General features: G+C 37.6%; 1 protein-coding gene across 3 annotated transcripts in view; it reads right to left on the reverse strand.

Annotated features, from left to right (window-relative positions):
• The window catches only part of LOC111867722, a 55,971-nt gene that overhangs the window by 28,180 nt on the left and 9,475 nt on the right, over positions 1-18,316 (reverse strand). For 2 of the 3 annotated variants that reach the window (XM_023857805.2, XM_023857808.2), the window contains exons 2-3: positions 13,337-13,460; positions 2,432-2,548 (exon numbers count right to left, since the gene is read on the reverse strand). In XM_023857805.2, coding sequence (XP_023713573.1) covers positions 2,432-2,548; positions 13,337-13,460 — 241 coding nt within the window. The remainder of the gene's footprint in view (positions 1-2,431; positions 2,549-13,336; positions 13,461-18,316) is intronic. The other variant, XM_023857807.2, reaches the window with a different exon arrangement.

Below are 18,316 nucleotides of genomic sequence, written 5' to 3' on the forward strand. Positions count from 1 at the left end.
TGATATCAACAGAACATGGGAAGCTGTCAGACAGAATACAAACATTTCAGCAAAAAAGAGTTCAGGTTATAATGAACCGAAGCAACGTAAGACATAGATCAATGAAGAGCAGATTAAATTCATGTAATGCTTGCTACAATTCAGTTCAGATCATTTTGTCCTGTCTGCTGTCTAGAAGCATAAAGATTAAAAGTATAAAATACTATAACTTTGCCTATAGGTTTTTATGGGTGTGAAACTTGGTCTATGACATTAAAGGACACAGAATTTGAGAGCAGGGTTCTGAAGGGAATATCTAAACTGAAGAGGTATGAAATAAGAGGAGACTGAAGAAAACTGCATAATGATGAGTTCCACAACTTGCACACCTTACCAAATATACTTATAATGATAAGTCAAGGAGAATGAGATAGGCAAGTCATGTAGCATGCATGGGAGCAGTGAAGCATATACAAGATTTTAGTGGTTAAAGCAGAAGCAAAGAGTCCACAAGGAAAACACAGAAGCAATGGAGGTTAGTATTAAAATGGATCAGAGATAAATAGGATAGGGCATGGACTGGATTCATCTGGCTTATGATAGAGACCTGTGGCTGGCTCTTGTTCACACAGTAATGAACCTGTAAGTTCCATAAAATGGTGAGAAATTTTTGAGTAACTGAATGACTGTTGGCTTCTCAGGACTTGGCTCCATGGAGTTACTTATTAAAAATAATGAATAAAGATGTCAAATATAAACAGCCAAATGCATGCATGAATAGATAATTACTTCTTAAGAAGTTGTGAAACCTGATAACTTGATGAGTGATGAATTAGACAATTTATTTATATTTTTGTTCCAAATTATTTCCATAACAACCTCCTAAAGTCTGGCACAGGACAATGAATCATTCTGTATATACAAAAAAGAAAGAGACCAAGGCAAGGAACTCCAACAATACCGTAATATTTGTAACATGAGAAGACAATCAGGAACCACTACAGAAACATAATAATTATAACAAGGCCACAAAAATATGACAATCCATTATTAGCAGTGTGTGCACTGTTCAATTCAAGACTATAACTTCTGTGTTGCAGTACTGAGCTTGGGGAAAGCCTTTCAACCCATTATAATTAGGATACTGGTATCACTAAAAGACATGGTTAAAAACCTAAAAGGAAGGGACACTCGGAAGATCAGGATATATACTGGATCATATTAAAATGGACATAAGGAAAACGACAAAGATGCGGACTGGATTCAACTGGTTCAGGATAGACGTGTGAGAGATGCTCTTGTGAACATGGCAATGAACCTCCAGATATCACAAAAGGTACAGAATTTTGTGACTTGTTAAGCAACTTTTAGGTCCTCAAAGCTGTTCAAGACAGGATAAGTGACCACCCAACATTATCCATTGTTCCCCTGTGGACTCTCCTCATGGACAAGGCCACCAAGCTCTGAAAGCAACTGTACAAATATACCATACACAGCCACTAGCTGCATCACTCATCGCATCAATCCCTGAAGATGGTAACAAAGACAATATCCAAATTGCTGGAAATTCATCCATAATGATGCACTGATATGGCTGATCGCCCAAGGGTGCTGCATTACATTCAGCTGCTATGAAAAGCTTAAAATCTTAGTATGTCTGTCTTACTTTACAGTTTTACCATATATGCTGTGACATCTTGCACAGAAGCAAACACTCTCTCTTCTAATTCTGGAATATGGACAAGAAACATAGCTTACCACAAGCATGGAGGCGGAACTCCGTGTGGCTTATGGTGAAGGGATACTTTACACCCTAAAACAGTATTAAGCTGAATATATAATCATAGTGTCAGAAAGGAGACTGCAGTACTGACATCATAATAAAGACACAAATCAGAAAATGCATAAATTTGGTTAGGTTTGTTCCAACTGCCAACCATGACACCTGACATCTGTACATGTCTGTTCACTTAATTACCAATCAGTTTATAACGTATAGCTGCAAAATGGAATGAAATTGTTAGAACAGGAAAAAGAATAGACAAACTATTAAACTTTACACCAACTTTCATACAAGAATGACCAGGTTACTTTCATCCCAACAGAAACACCCTGCACTTAATCCAAGTTCATGGTTATTTCAGCGACTATAAGATAGAAGGCTTTATAAAATATGCATACAGATAATGAGTACAGTGAAGTACATATGGTGTTTAATGACATGCATTCAATAGATTTAAAGAAAACTAATTTCTATTTTAAAGCATAAGACTACTTCAGGTAGGAATGGAGCATGCACTGAAATTTCCCACTTAAATTTCCATGGTGGTGAATGTGTTAAGTAGCAACATACACTACCAGAGTTATCACTGTCTCTAAGTAATAATTCCTGCTCCAGGTCTGAGCAAAAATGTCAATTTACAGCATAGATATACATGCATAAAACATTTACCTGAAAGTACACTGATGGATGGCTATATGGGGCTGGACTTTGGAAAGCTGGTTGTGGTGGGTACTGGGAAGAATTTGAAGGGTACACATGGTAACCTCTGGAATCTGGAGATCCGTGCTGTTGTCAAAGCCAATGGTGAGATGCAAAAGACAAGGACATATCATTAGCAGATGACACACACATTAGAATAGCTAAAACACCAATAAGGAAACTGTTACATAATTTGAAGACAGAAAAGTCTGTAAAATGTTAATGTCAAAATCAAAGTTATTACAGTAATTCATTTTTGTTTAACATCAATTGATTACAGTGAAACCTATGGTGGCCACCCATGACTTCACTCAAACCCACACAACTTGAGCAAGTGGATAGCTTACAGAAATAAGTCTTACAGTTTCCAAATTTTGCACTTACAGTGAATACATATATGTGGTGTGTTCAAAAAGTATCGAACCTTTGGTCGGCAGAAATACATTTATTGATTTGGAGGTACAAAGCCCTAACCCCCTTCAAAGTAGTCTCCTTGGTAATGCACACACTTCTCCCAGCACTTCCACCATTGTTGGAAACACTTCTGGAACGCGTCTTTTGGAATGGTGATCAACCGGGCTGTCGCATTCCACATGATGTCTTCTCTTGACTCAAACTGAGTTCCTTCCAGTGGCATTTTCAGCTTGGGAAAAAGCCAAAAGTCACATGGAGCCATGTTGGGGGAGTAGGGAGCCTGACGAACCACAGAGATGTTGTTTGGCGATGAAAGTCTGATCACATGCGCAGAATGGGCGGGTGCGTTATAATGATGGAGCTGTCAAGTTTTTGCTGCCCACAGATCTGGTCGTTTGCGCCGCACAGCATCACGAAGGTGATGAAGGACCTCCTGGTAGTATCCCTTTGTGATGGTTTGGCCCTGTGGTGCGTACTCATGATGCACAACCCCACGGGAGTCAAAGAAGATGGTCAACATGACCTTGACATTGCTGTGGACCTTCCGTGCTTTTTTGGTCTTGGGGATGTCGGATGTTTCCACTGTGATGACTGCATCTTAGTTTCTGGGTCGTACTCATAAACCGACTCATCACCTGTAATCACGGTGTTTAGAAAGTTGGGGTTACTGTTTGCATTGTCCAGCATGTCCCGTGCGATTTCCAGATGGCGTCGCTTCTGCTCCATTGTTAGCAGTTTCGGTACGAATTTCGCAGACACTCTCCTCATGCCCAAATCCTCGGTCAAAACTGAATGTACCAATCTAATGCTTACCCCTATCCCATTCGCAAGTTCTCGGACTGTGATACGACGGTCCTCCATGACCAAAGTCCGCACTTGCTCAATGACATTCTCATTTCGGCTTGTTGAGGGTCTGCCTGAACGCAGTTCGCTGTCCACTGATGTGCGGCCATCTTTGAAGCGGTTGTACCACTCCTTTATCCGTGAGTTGCTCATGGCATCGTCCCCGAAAGCCTGTTGAATCTTGCAAATGGTTTCCACTTGGGCAAAATTTGATGCGATATCACTGCTCATGTTGTTCCGTCATTTTACACCTTACTGGAATCTGACAAGCACTCACTACACGTCCTCACTCATAGGCCAACTGCCAGCGACTGACACTTTCTGCAGGCGGGAAAAAATTCATGACTGCGCATGAATGTCCCCTCCACATCTCCACTGAAGGGAGCCTCCCGCGCTTCACTGTTTTACGTGGGGAAAAAAGACGGCTCAATACTTTTTGAACACACCATGTATATGACTAATCTACTGTGTTACTTCAGCCACTACAGAAGTTTCGTGAAACACTTTACTGTATTCTGTTTCACACACATACCAATGGGCTACATACTTAACATCATTAAAGGCTCTAAAATGAATTTGGCAGAGATATTTCTATTTATGAATTTTAATTAATTTCAAATAAAAAAGAGTAAAAAGCGTGTTTAGCAGGCACATACAAGGGACAGATGCATGGTGTGGGTTTTGTTTGTACAGACTGGCATAAAAATCTATTATTTTTCTGTAAAGCCACCATATAATGAATAGAATATGTATAAAACCACAGCATGAAATTCAAGGTGGCCAAGATTCAAGATAAACAGATTTCTAATATACTAAGATAAGCTGGTCATGTGTAGATTAATACAATTTTGCCAGTTCCATATAAATGAATCTAATTATGACTAATGACTGACACAGGTGTGGCCAACTTCACTGTTTCACTGTACAGTGTTAAGAGCATCCTTACTGTAATAATGAACATTAACAAATTAAACATAATTACTTTATATGAAAATCAAAGTTTCATAGTCATAAATAGAAGTCATCAGAACAACTAACTACATAACATAACATAACCTTCTTTAATAAACCTTTGAATCAAAATGTTTATAAACTAACTAAAGCAGCCCATGTAAAGTGCATCATAATGAAAACTACTTTCCTGATTCTTGATGTTTCTGGGCACAAAAGGTAAAGTTCATAGCAGACAGGTTCATGGAATGCTTGCTACCTGCCAGTTCAGAATCTCTGTTTTCCCACCTCCTATCTAAAAACATTAACCACATACAAATTAAAATATACAAAACTACAATTTTTTTCCGTTGTTTTGTATGAGTGTGAAAAATGGTCTCTCACTCTGAGGAAGGAACATAAACTGAAGGTGTATAGGAATGGGGTGCCAAGGAGAATATGAACTGCAGGAGGAAGCTAGAGAAAACTGTAGGACAAGTTTCATTTTCTCTGCCAAAAAGGGAACACACATTACGAGACACGATATACACGGTGTATAAGAGGAACAACTCCCACAGTGGAGGAACCATGTGCGGGTTTGAATTGGGACAAATAAGATGAATATCTTAACAAGATTTTAGTGTATAAAAATTTATTATAATTGACAAATATTTTTAAATACTTTTTAAATAATTTTACAATGACATAATGGCAAGCAATGCAATAGATTAGCGTAAATGGAGCACCTGATGATGGCACTATGTTGCCAAAACATGTTGTGAAATAACAGGTGAAATTGAGTGCACTACAAGACGGACACAGCATACATATCATGGACGAAGTTATACTATAAAAAATATTGTAAGATACTAGTGAGAGTAATAAGAGAAGCGGAGAGACTGTATTATCAAAAATTAATAAGTAACTCAGAAAATAAAATACAATTAACTTGGAAGATTATCAATAAAGAAACTGGAAAAAACCAGGTCTCGGATAAAGTAACAAAATTGCAAGTGGGGAAAAGTAAAGTAACTGATCCTTAGGAATTAGTGAGAACATTTAATAAATATTTTACAACTGTAACCGAGAATTTGGCAACAAAAAATGCTGATTAAATGAGGCAATTAAATTATTAAATACTCTTAAGTATGATAACTTGCCTGAATTGAAAGTAATACCCATAACTGAGGTGGAAATAAGGAACATACTTAAGCCACTAAAATCGAAAAACTCTACAGGTTATGATGGTATTTCTAGCAGAATATTAAAATATAGCACTGATCAAATAAGTAAACCACTTGGACATATACTTAATGCATCACTTGAACGTGGAATTCTTCCTGATAGAATGAAATTTGCATCAGTAAGACCTATACACAAAACAGGTGAGAAGGTCGTTATGGCAAATTATATACCAATATCACTGTTAATAATCTTCTCCAAGATATTTGAAAAAGTGATGTATAACAGGATAAAGCAGCACTTACATACAAATAATCTAATTTCATCTGCTCAATTTGGATTTACAGAAAATAGAGTATGGAAACTGCAATCTATGCTCTAACTAATCATATATTAGAAACTTTGGAATGACACCGTCATTCATTAGGAATTTTCTGTGACTTGACAAAGGCATTTAATTGTGTGGTTCACGATATCCTTTTGAGCAAGTTGGCAGCATATGGACTTGGTGGTAAAACTTTAACATGGCTGAAGTCATATTTGGGAAACAGAAGGCAAAGAGTGGAATTGTATACTAATGGGAATGAAAAATGTTGTTCAGGATGGGAGATTGTTGAATATGCAGTGCTGCATTTTGGGTCCCTTGCTGTTTCTTTTATATATCAATGACCTGTCATCAGCATTAAATACTGATAATAAGTTATTGTTGTATGCAGATGATACAAGCATATTAGTATCAGGCATTATTGATCTTGATGAAATTCAAGTAAGGTCTAACATTGTGTTGAATTCTTTAAGCCATTGGTTTGCATGTAATGGCCTCTCTCTAAATCTGAAAGAAACTAAAGTGTTAAAATTTGATACAATTAATTGAGATAATATGACTATACATTTAAAGCTTAATGATGAGATATTGCATAAGGAAACCCCCCTTAAATTCTTGGGCATTGAAATTGATAAGACCCTGAATTGGAAGTCACAGATTGAATCGATGTTGTCTAGATTGGGCAAGGCATGCTTTGCAATAAGAAACATGAAATTGTATAGCAATATTGAAACACTAAGGATGATTTACCACGCATACTTTCATTCAATTATGAGATATGGGATAGTATTTTGGGGAAACTCATTGGAGGTTAAGAAGATTTTTCTTTTACAAAAGAAGGCCGTCAGGATAATGATGGGAATTATACCCAGAGAATGATGTAGAACAGTTTTTAAAAAATTAAAAATTCTGACATTGGCCTCTCAATATATTTTACCTTTAATGATACTAATGATAAACAATTTGGGGCATTATACTTTTAATCATACAATTCATGGTAAATCAACAAGACAAGTTAGAAACCTACATGTTCCTCAATCACATCTAAGAGGCAAAAAGGGGTCTATTGCATGAGTGTAAAAGTTTTTAATAGGTCACCAGATTTTTTAATTGAGTTAGTACATTATAAAAAAAGGTTTATTGGGAAACTAAAGGATATATTGCTTCAAAACCATTCTTATACTGTTGAGGAATTCTTGCTTTTCTGTCAAGACCTACAGCTAAGGAAAAGAGGTGTCTGACAGTGCACACTTCACTAAACACTATGTCCTTGGCTGTGCTTATATATACTTGCTGCAATTTGTATTGCCTTTTAACTATTGTATGTGTTTTTGACAAGTATGGATTATATATGCTAGTGATTTTATTTGTGAATGTATAAGTGTCCAATGTTTTGTTTGCTTGTTGACATGTTTTATATTCGGTGCCGATGGCACATTTATGAATATTTTTAAACGCAAAAGTATATGTATGTATATATATGTAGATGTGTGCAACATACAGAACGCATGGGACAGATCAAAAATTCATTCAAATTATTAATTGGAAAAAGCTGAAGGAAAGAGATCACTTGGAAGACATGGGCATAGATGGGAGGACATTATTAAAATGGATATTAAAGAAATGAGGGTTAAAGGGTGTAGACTGGAATCATGAGACTCAGGATAAGAACTAATGGCAGAACCTTGCAATCACAGTAATGAAACTTCGGGTTCCACACAAGGCAGGAATTTCCTGGGTAAATAAGTCACTATCAGCTCCTCTAAATGTGCTCCTGGGAATCTGAAGGAAGAATCCACACCATCACAATTACCAAGTTTGTCAAATGGTAAACAAAGTACACAATTTGTAAGTAAACTGATAATGTTTGATGATCATACATACTGTCACGATTTAGGGGTGACTACAGACGGGTTCGCATTGGTGACTCAATTTGCTGACCACTTATACACTCATAACTCATGACTACACTTCCAGATCACTGACTCACACTGACTAGTGTCCTCAGTCTAGTTTCCACTAACCGTTTCCTGGCAATGGATTTTAACACAGAAATTATAAAAATCTCACTGAATTACACTCCAGATATCACACATTAAGTCTTCTCTTCACAGCCACACTCTTGCAACTAACCATATCTTCACAGCCTCCCATACAGAACAGAACTGAACTCAACTGAACTGAAAACCAAAGTCAAAGTGACATTGCGACTGACAGTCAGTAAGTCTTGGTGTTGAGCCCCATCTGGGACTCATGACCAGATATTTATTACTGTTTAACAGTTACGGTTTTGTTTTTGTGGGGTGCACCCTCTGATAAGGTCGGTCTGTCTTTTGTACATGCTTCCGGCCCTTGCCAGCGAAGTTTTTCTCAGATCCAAGTCCTTGGAACTCGCAGTCATATTTTACTCTCAGATTTTGAACCTGCCTTTTCGCCTCCTATGGCTCGCAGGGTCACAGTGGAGGTATTCAACCCCACCTCCACATGGGGCTGAACTGAAATGACTTTGTCCCTCACTTATAACATCTCAGCATGGACCACAGAGAAAACACCGTTCCACTATTGTTGTGTTCATGTCCACTGGCACAGACACATGTTCACCAAGCCACTGCCCAGAAACAGCCATGGTGTGGACCACAGAACACCCCATTCTATCGTTGCGTGCGTGTATGCTGAGGGTGTTATCTAGCAATGGTTACTTTTTACAGTCACCGCTTAGCAAAGGGTCCATATGCCAGCAAACATATAATGTTTCATGGAAAAAAGATACCAGTCTTGCACTCAACTCCCATTCCTGACTCTTCTTGGCCTAGCTTATCTTTACTTCACAGCAAGCATGGGCCAACATAGTCCTATCTCTGATGATGATGATGATGTATTACTCTTTTTACATGATAATTAAACCATTAGCTACTTTGATCCACAATACAACTGAATTCCATTTTCATTAAGTTTAGCAGATGTATTTTATAGGTGTAACAGAAAGAGGATAAAAATTTTACAGATTGATACAAAAACCCAAATGATACACACACTAAAAATGAAACAGTACAAAGCTTCATGAATTCTGCTTTTGAGAAAACCAATCAACAGCACTGAATAATGGACTCCTTTTCAAGAAGGTTAATGGTCTCTCCGCTAGTAACCAAATTCCATACCTTTAAGGGAACCAAAAGGTCTGTTACGTTGTCCATGATGGCACACAACTGGACCGTACCCTGAGCCAGATGAATCTAGTCAACATCTTCAAACATTATTTTCCTCAGATCCATTTTAATATTATCCTCCTATCTATGCCTATTCTCCAAAGAAGTCTCTTCACTTTAGGTTTTCCAACTACAATTTTGTATGCATTTATAATCTATTGCATGTGTGCTAGATGTCATACCCATCCCATCCTCCGTCATTTGATCACTAGTATAGAATTTTGTATCAGAACAAAGTATGATGATCCTGAAGAACATCGTCTTCTGGGATGTAAAACTGTCAGTCTGGTAGGTTGTTACAGACATTTCACAGGAATGTACTACAGTAAAACTTGGTTATAGCAACATCGGTTTCTGCGACACCTTGTATATTGCGTCAAATATTCAATGGTACGAACTAATTCCTCATAAAGCAACTGTTTTTATACCTTGCTTAGTACGACATGCACAAATGCATCAACCTCGTATGTAACGTCATTTTCATTCCTGAATTTCTCTGATATGGACATTGAACGTAATTTAGAAAATGTGTATTGGGAAAGTAACAGGAAACAGATGAAGATAACTGATTACTGTACTCGTATCTAGGTACAGTAAGGCACAACAATTGATGTAATCTACTGTAATTTGGTGAGTAGGCCTACCTTTAATATACAGTATTAGTGCGGTGTGTATTGTCAGTGAAAAGCGCTGTAATATGTCTTTGATATTACACATTTGGGCAATTCCACGTTAATGTTACGTTAGTCTGTACTTAACTAGGTATTTCACTATAAAATGCAACATTTTAACTCGGTTTTTGGTAGATTTTTACGTGACTAACATAAGGCTACTGTGGAAGTGCCCATTTCGGTTACAATGACATGCGTTTATAACGACACTATTTTTAGGTCCCTTTGATGACATTATAACCAAGTTCTACTGTACCTCCAAAATGTTGGTATTAATCTACCAAACTACATAGCATTGCATCATAACACATTGCGGACCGGACAGGCCATATGGCCCTCTACGTTTCCAAGCGCTGCGGACCGGTCAGGCCATATGGCCCTCTATGGTCACGTTATGTTGCAAAATGCTATATATCACTGTGTGGCTTCGCTGAATCGTAACTACTGCGTAGATGACCTCGGGAATGATTGCTGCCTTATCTAGCAACTCGACCAGAGTCATTTCCTGTCACAACCTAAACAAAATTGGCTTTGTTCTAATCCAAGCTTGCATGTATGAACCACGCAACTACCAGTTCAACATGGCTGAGAGACGAAAGCAGTTGCGATCTCTCGGAGGACAGGAAATATTAGATATGTTCTCCAATGAGCTATCAGATTTGCCAACTGCTTCGTCTTCTGATAGCGAGGCCATTATCAGTGACAGTGACAGTGACGGGGGCCACAGGGCTGCCCAAAATGTGTCAAGTGAAAGTGAGAGCTCCGTTGAAAGTGCGAGTGTTGGGACAGCTACATGGGATAAAGTGGACAAAACCCCCACTTTGGGAAAGTTTACTGGTGATCCGGGGGTGAAGCAGATGCCATCGGACCCAACGGACGTGTCTCAAGTTGCGTCAGTGTTTTTTGGAGATAGTTTCTTTGACGGAAGGGGGACATTCTTCTTCAGTCCTGGAGGGATACTCGCGTTGTGAATATGGTTTCCACTATTCACAATTCGAGCATGGTCGATGTTCAAAGACGACACGTGCAAGTAAAGAAGCCTCTTTGTATTTCCGAGTATAATGTTCATGAAAGTAGTTGATAGGGCCGACCAGTTCTTGGCCTATTACTCCCTTCCTTGGAAAACAGTAAAATGGACGAAGAAAGTTGCACTGTAGCTTATAAACTGTGCAATTTTCAATTAATTTACGTTTTTCAAAAAGGTGAACAGAAATTCTACTCTGAAATACAAAGCATTTCTGCTGAAACTGGCAAAAGCTTGGGCTACTGACATCACGGTGGCGGCAGTACCTGCATCAGACACAGACGTAGTGCAGCCGGGGCCATCTGTTCGCATCCATCAGAGGCCTCAAGTAGACCCCCCTGGCCGACTCTCGGGTGATATGCGGAAACATATTCTCGTGAAAATTGTGAAGAGTGAATATTGCAAGAAGAAACACCCTTCTAGGCAGTGCCGTGTGTGCGCAGAGCACAAGAAGAAGAGTAGAACTGCCTACATGTGCAACTTCTGCGTAATGCCTCTTCACAAAGGGGAATGTTTCCAGAGATATCACATGCGCAAGCACTTCTAGGAGCTCTGGTAAGTGTTCTCCAAAAATTTCAGTTCATAAAATTAATTAGGAGATTTTATATTAATTTTTAAAGTGAACAGTGCACAAGTTAGGGTAGTAGGTTTAAAAACGCCGGTCCCCAGGGTGATTTAAATGTTTAAACCACTGGTCCGCAATGTGATATGACAGTATTCTTCACAGCCATTATCATGAGCACCTCAAACCTCACACATGAAGATCTTCATTATGTAGTCTTCCCATCTTCCATTACAGTGTGGTCGAACTTTATGTGAACTTAAATTATACGTATCTGAAATAGTGCAATATGAAAAACATTAATAAAGTCTCACTTTATGTGCAAAATTTGAAACAGTGCGAATCCCAAAAAAATCAGCAGGATTCCTATGAAAAAACTTGTACTGAATTATGCGAGGTCTTCAGGAGTGCAAACAAAAAACAAATTCCATGGTTTTAGTCCGCAAGCAAACTATACCAACTGAGCAAGCGACCGCCGCTTGTCGGCGAAGTTAGTGCAAACTTTCACCATCCTTGCATAAAATGCCACTGCACTGTATTTCTTCTTTCTTAACTCTAGACATTCTTCTTAGAGGTTGTCCTCGAACATCTTCAGTCTCTGTCCATTCATAGGGTCAGAGACCAAGTTTCACACCCATATAAATAATAGGTAAAATTAAAACGTTCTATATTTTAATTCTTACATTTTAAATCAGCTGTGTCAAGACAATGTATTCTGAACTGAACGGTATCATGCTGTCCACAAATTTAATTTCCTCTTTATTTCTCCGTATTAATTTCGATTTACTATCATTCCCAAATATTTTATATTTGCTAGAGTTTCAAAGGGTTTATTAGCCACCTTTATACTTTGATGATTAATGACATAAATATTAATATCTCCTTGTACTGTGTTAATGTACACATCAAAATATTTTTCAAATAAAAGTTATGGATGTTAACAAGACCTACAATTTTTGTCACACACAATATTTTTGCATGATAAGCCATCTGCAAGAAATATGGCAAGGTCAATTTAAACTTCACATAATCTGGGGTTTGTAGCAGATCCATAAATACGAAAATGAAATTCAGATAAAATCTTAACGTAGAACCATAATACCAAATTCAAATTCCTTTTGGAAAGCTTTGGTGATGTTACATGCAGTCAGACAAATAGAAATGATGTCCCAATTTTGTGCTCATTCCATGCACTTCATGCAAAAAAAAAAAAAACCCCTCAAAAAACCGATGATAAACCACAATGTGCGCTTAAATCTTTTACTTTCTGTGCCTTCATGAATGAATTTCTGATCATAAGTTTACTAGTTCCTTTCCATGTCTTCAACCTTGCCTGTCATTTATGGAATATCCACTAAGCAAAACCGTATACTGTTGAGTATGAGTGATAGTCTACTCCCCTGCATTCAACAAATGCCTATAACTCTATGGGTCATAAACTCCCCAGCTGTCACATTACTTTTCTCCACTGCAGTCAAAAGTAGCAGCATACATCATACAGCAGCAGTTACATAAGTCTTGTACAAGAACAAACCAGACATGTGAATGTGAGTTACTGGTCTCAAACTCAATATCCAAAACGTTAAAAGTAAAATTAAAATGTTTAAAAATAAAATAACTCTTTTTCATACCATTTATTATGTTGGATTCATAAATGACTGAAATGAACTTCAATGAAAAATGTTTGTGATGAAAGATGTTCACACAGATGTACATACCTGCATGGGAATGGATTCTGGAACAGAGGATGGAACTTGCTGTGGAGTGGGCTGTGCCAGCTGACGATATCGAAGCCTTGGATCTTCCCATGTTGTTGTTTTATTAAAATAGTTGATGTAGTAGCTGTAGAAATTAAAGAATAAAATATATTTTAAGTATATATTAAAATGAAATTAATCTCATTCTCTGATATACAACCTCTTTATTACAACCGTCACAACCCTGATACTAGATTTACCACAGCATGGGGTTGGTACCAAAATGATGCTATGAGGCAGGCAACCCAAAATCCACTCCTACTGCTTCACTGTTAACACTGAAAAACAACTGAGCAATCATTCATACCCCAGAAGACAACTATCTGAATCTTAATCACCATGAAAACCTCAAATCTCTACTGGTCTCTTGCTCAAGAATGGAGAGAAGAGGCTCTAATTCAGTTAACTTCTAGATTTGCATATATTCATACCAACAAATCCTGAAATAAATAAATTAATAAATTACTTCTGAATATAGTTAAGTTAATGTAGGATTTGAGGTTCTCACAGTGGTGGTCATTATGAGTCCCGTTCTCTGGGATATGACTCCATATATTCCAGCAAAAATCAACCAATGTTTCAGAAGAACATATCACTTCCATCTTCAGGGCTGAAGAGTATGCAAAGAAACCAACATGAAGCAGGCAGCAATAAGAGCTTCACACTGGATGGTTCTGTGGTTCCTTCTCTGTTAAAGCTTACATGTGATCACATGGTTGCATGACAACATATCAAAGCGTAACAGGGTAGACACTGGTCACTGGCCTGGTACAAGATACAGGATCTGTGGGAAGCACTGTGCTCACTATGGGAGTCATTATGTTAATGAACAAACTAAATAAACATCTTTGGTTGATTTAACGCTTCCAAATTTGAACATGCTTAGAAAGACAATTTGCACCTGAGTACAGAGAATTTTCATGTGTGTTCTTTGCAACTTGCCATACTGCATGGTCCTGAATGTCCCAAACATACCTTTAATGAAGACATTACCAATATTATGTACAACTGTGGTAGAAGGTAAAGGTTGTCTCTGTGCTCAATGAATTAGGCACTACGCCATGAAGGCATATGGAGGAGTGGATGTATAGATCCATAGTTTCTTGACCTTGGCACTAGCTGGAGGTGAGTAACTGTGGTTACTACAGTTAAATGCTGAATGTACTATTACTTCAAAGATGTACATTTTTTTCAGTTGAAAAACTGAGGTTTATCTTAAATTCAAGGGATTATTCACCAGTTCAAAAACTGTCCACAGGGTAGCCTGGAAAGAACATAATGTAAACACATTCGGGGTGAATCATAAAGCTGCATCACCCACCCCACCTTTAACTTAAACCCCCAAATTTCAGCTCAGTCACTGCCTGACATTCTTACTGTTCAAGTGTGTTCAATTTTCTATCAATTTTTATTCATGAAAAAGCATTTTACATATGATGCCACATTCAAAAGAAAAGTTATTCTGCATGCTGAACAGATGGGTAATTGTGCAGCTAGCAGAAAGTATACAGTAGGTGAGGAATGTGTATGTCATTGGCAAAGTATAAAAACAAAACTATTTTCATGTCTGACAAACAGAAATCCTTTTTCTGGAGCAAAGAAAGGGTGAATTCCTCATTCTGATGCCTTGATTTTAGAGTATTTTATAGATTTCTTTTTTAAAATTTGCTTAGCGGGGGGTGGAGTCCACTCGGCATGGCGGCCACTGATTGGCCTATTGTAGCCTGCCCCAGGTGTTTATGATGGAGAATTTGGTGCAATGAAGATTGGCAGGGGAAATCGCCACTTTGTCCACCAGAAATCCCACATGATCAGACGTGGGATTGAACCCAGGCAGCAGCAGTGGGATGCCAGCGACTAACCACTTGAGCCATGGTGCAGCCCATTTTATGGATATACAAAATAAAGGATTATCTGTAACTAGGGAAGCCTTGATGTCAAAAGCAAAAGAATGTGCTAAAAACAGTAATGTACCTTTCAAGGTTTATCTTCATGACAAAGGATGAAAATTAGTCAAAAACTTCCTTTAGAATCTGAAATTAAACTGATTGAAATTCAGCATCTTATTTGACTACACTGAAGAAATAAGTATTCCTTAAGTCAAATTGGCAATGCAGACAAGACTGCGGTTTTTCTGACGTGCCTCATAATTATACTGTAAGAAAACAAGTGGCAATGAAAACCACAGGCTATGAAAAGTTACGTGTTGCTGTAATGCTGTGTATAACCACAAATGGCAATAAATTTCCACCATACATAATATTAAATAGAAAGACAGTGACAAAAAAAATCTGCAAAAGATGTAATAGTTCAGGCCCAATAAAATGCATGGATAACATTGGAATGTGCATGGGAACATTGGCCTGGGACTTTCTCAAAGCCACTGAGTACCCTTGCAATGGATGCATTTCATGGCCATCTCTACAAGAGAATCAGAAAAAGGTTAAGGAATAGTGATAATTCCTAGTTGCATGAGAAGTCAATTACAACCACCTGATGTGTCAATTAACAAACAATTCAAGCATCTTGTCTGGAAACACTATGATGACTGGGTGAATAAAAACAATCATACATTGACATCTAGTGGCAAAGAGCATCAGCATAAAAAATAATGGAGTGGATATCAAAAGCTTGGAAAGAAGTGCCCATCAATAACATTCCAAACTCATTTTTAAAGTGCTGTTTGTCTAATGTGGAAGCTGAAATGCAAGATGATGTTCCTTGGGAGAACAGTGAACAAAGTTGCAAGGGTGCATCATCTTCAGGAAATGAAAGTGCGACAGAAGGATTACTGATTGAAATTTCTGATTAAAGAAATATGCATGTAGCGAAATTTTTAAATTTCCATTTCATTCTGGTATATTTTCCATTACTTTTCACTTTAAATTTGTTCTAAATAATGCGTTATTTTAAATGATGTGTTCTAAATAAACATACTGAAATAAATACAACTTTCTAATTTTCTCCCAAAAGCCTCATTTAAAAATTGGATGCATCTTAAATGTGAAGGTGTCTTATATTCGAAGTAATGTGGAGATTCAGAGGCATGTCAATGTTGACAGTTATATGCAAACATACCTGAAGGTTCAAAATTAACAATATCAAAGCCTACAACTGTGCAAATACCATCCATTTCTCATCCTCACAACCCACTTCTATGTGATTCATATCAAGCCCTTGAGACTTTGTCTGTGTTGCATACATTATGCTTTAGGAATTTCATTTAAATTCCCAAAGGATAGAACTACCTGGAAAATGTAAAGTCAGACTCAGTAAGGTCATTTCACTGTGCCCATGAAGTCAGTCTCAATGTACACAATGGATGTTACCCATCCATCTTCTGGCCTTTGAAGTGCAGTGGGTGGATTACAAAGTATAGTAATTTGCACACTGGTGAAAAATTTGTGCAGACAATGCACATACTTTCTCACATACAACTGACCTTGACTATATTACCTTGGAAAGATAATAGTGTTGTCTGGTAGATCACTGTTGGTACCTGATACACAACACAGGGAGCAGGAATAAGATTTGTCGAACTGTTAAAGCCATTTTCGAGACAACTGATATTTTGTGTTTGGGACCCTAGTGCATGTATTTTCTGAAGATACTTCACCCTCTTCCCTCGAAAAAACTGTCACCACATTTGATCATCACTGAACCACTCTAGTCAATTTTTTAGACTAGAGCATGGAACAGGTTCTCACCTCCAACAGCTCTAAAGCAACTTGAAGATGTTCTCCAAGAATGGTGTAAAATACCACTAGAGACTGTTCAAAACGTGTACAAGTCCATTCCAAGGATTGTGGCTGTATTTAAGGCAAAAGGTGGTCCACCATCACGTTAACGAAACGTGTAGAGTGTCTGCAGAGTTTCAATTATTTTGTCCAACACCTGTATATGTTTATTAGTATGGCATATTTATCTAAATCATTACCACCTGCTTCCAATAGTTGGCAAAATAAAACATTTTCCACGGTTTGATAAATCTTACTTTAATGGGCACTCACAATTCTCTCATAAAAGGAAATACCCTTCACAGATACAAGCATTAAATACAACACAACAGTATTTACCATACTTTCCACAAACTCTGAACCCGGTCAATGGGAATATATCATTTTTATTCAAAATAAATATTTCATTTAAATTAATATTAATACCAACAATTCAACAAGATAAACCAAACATCCCAGTCAAGGGGGTAATATTCCTGTTTCCTGTTTTGAAGCCACCATGTTCAAATTTCTAACTGGAGATCAGCTGTTCTGTCAGAATTTTCGTCGTTTTCCTGAATCCCACCAGGCAAATTTCCTCAAATTTGCTCATGGTGCCTTTCTTGCATAATTCATTACTAGGGCCCGGATTTCTATGACATGTCATATTTTTTCCTAGGGTTTATTCCTATTTTTAAATGTAATTATGCATGTTTCCAGTCATTCTTATTGAAATTATGTCGTTTTTATTGTGCATATAAATGCATATTTTAGAGTTTTATTGGTTTTACAGCATATTTTGGCATAATTTTGAAATAAGGTCATATTTTTGTCATTTTAGAAACAATTCTTTGATATAATGTAAAATTTCGGCTCCATAATGTTTAGTATTACAAAATAAATTTCAGGCTGGACTGTTGCTTCAATGTGGAATAGAGTTCAAGTACATGAAGTTCGTATTAAAAACCATATTTTTTACTGGACTGTACTTGCAGTTACAAAGGCGAAAATTTGTGAAATGCAGCATTTATGACCTGGCAAGCCGGCCTTTCCCAGTCGAGGCAGGAGGGAGGCAAGTGTAACGGGTATTCTCCTATTGTACTCCGTCTTACTATAAGGTATATACATCCCATTCTTTCTTGGAGGGCTTAGAAGTATTCTATTTATATATGTGGAGGGCGTTATAAGACTTCAGTTTGACTTTACAATGCCTAAAGTGAGTACA

The sequence above is a fragment of the Cryptotermes secundus genome, unplaced genomic scaffold, assembly GCF_002891405.2.
Source record: "Cryptotermes secundus unplaced genomic scaffold, Csec_1.0 scaffold1555, whole genome shotgun sequence".
NCBI lineage: Eukaryota > Metazoa > Arthropoda > Insecta > Blattodea > Kalotermitidae > Cryptotermes > Cryptotermes secundus.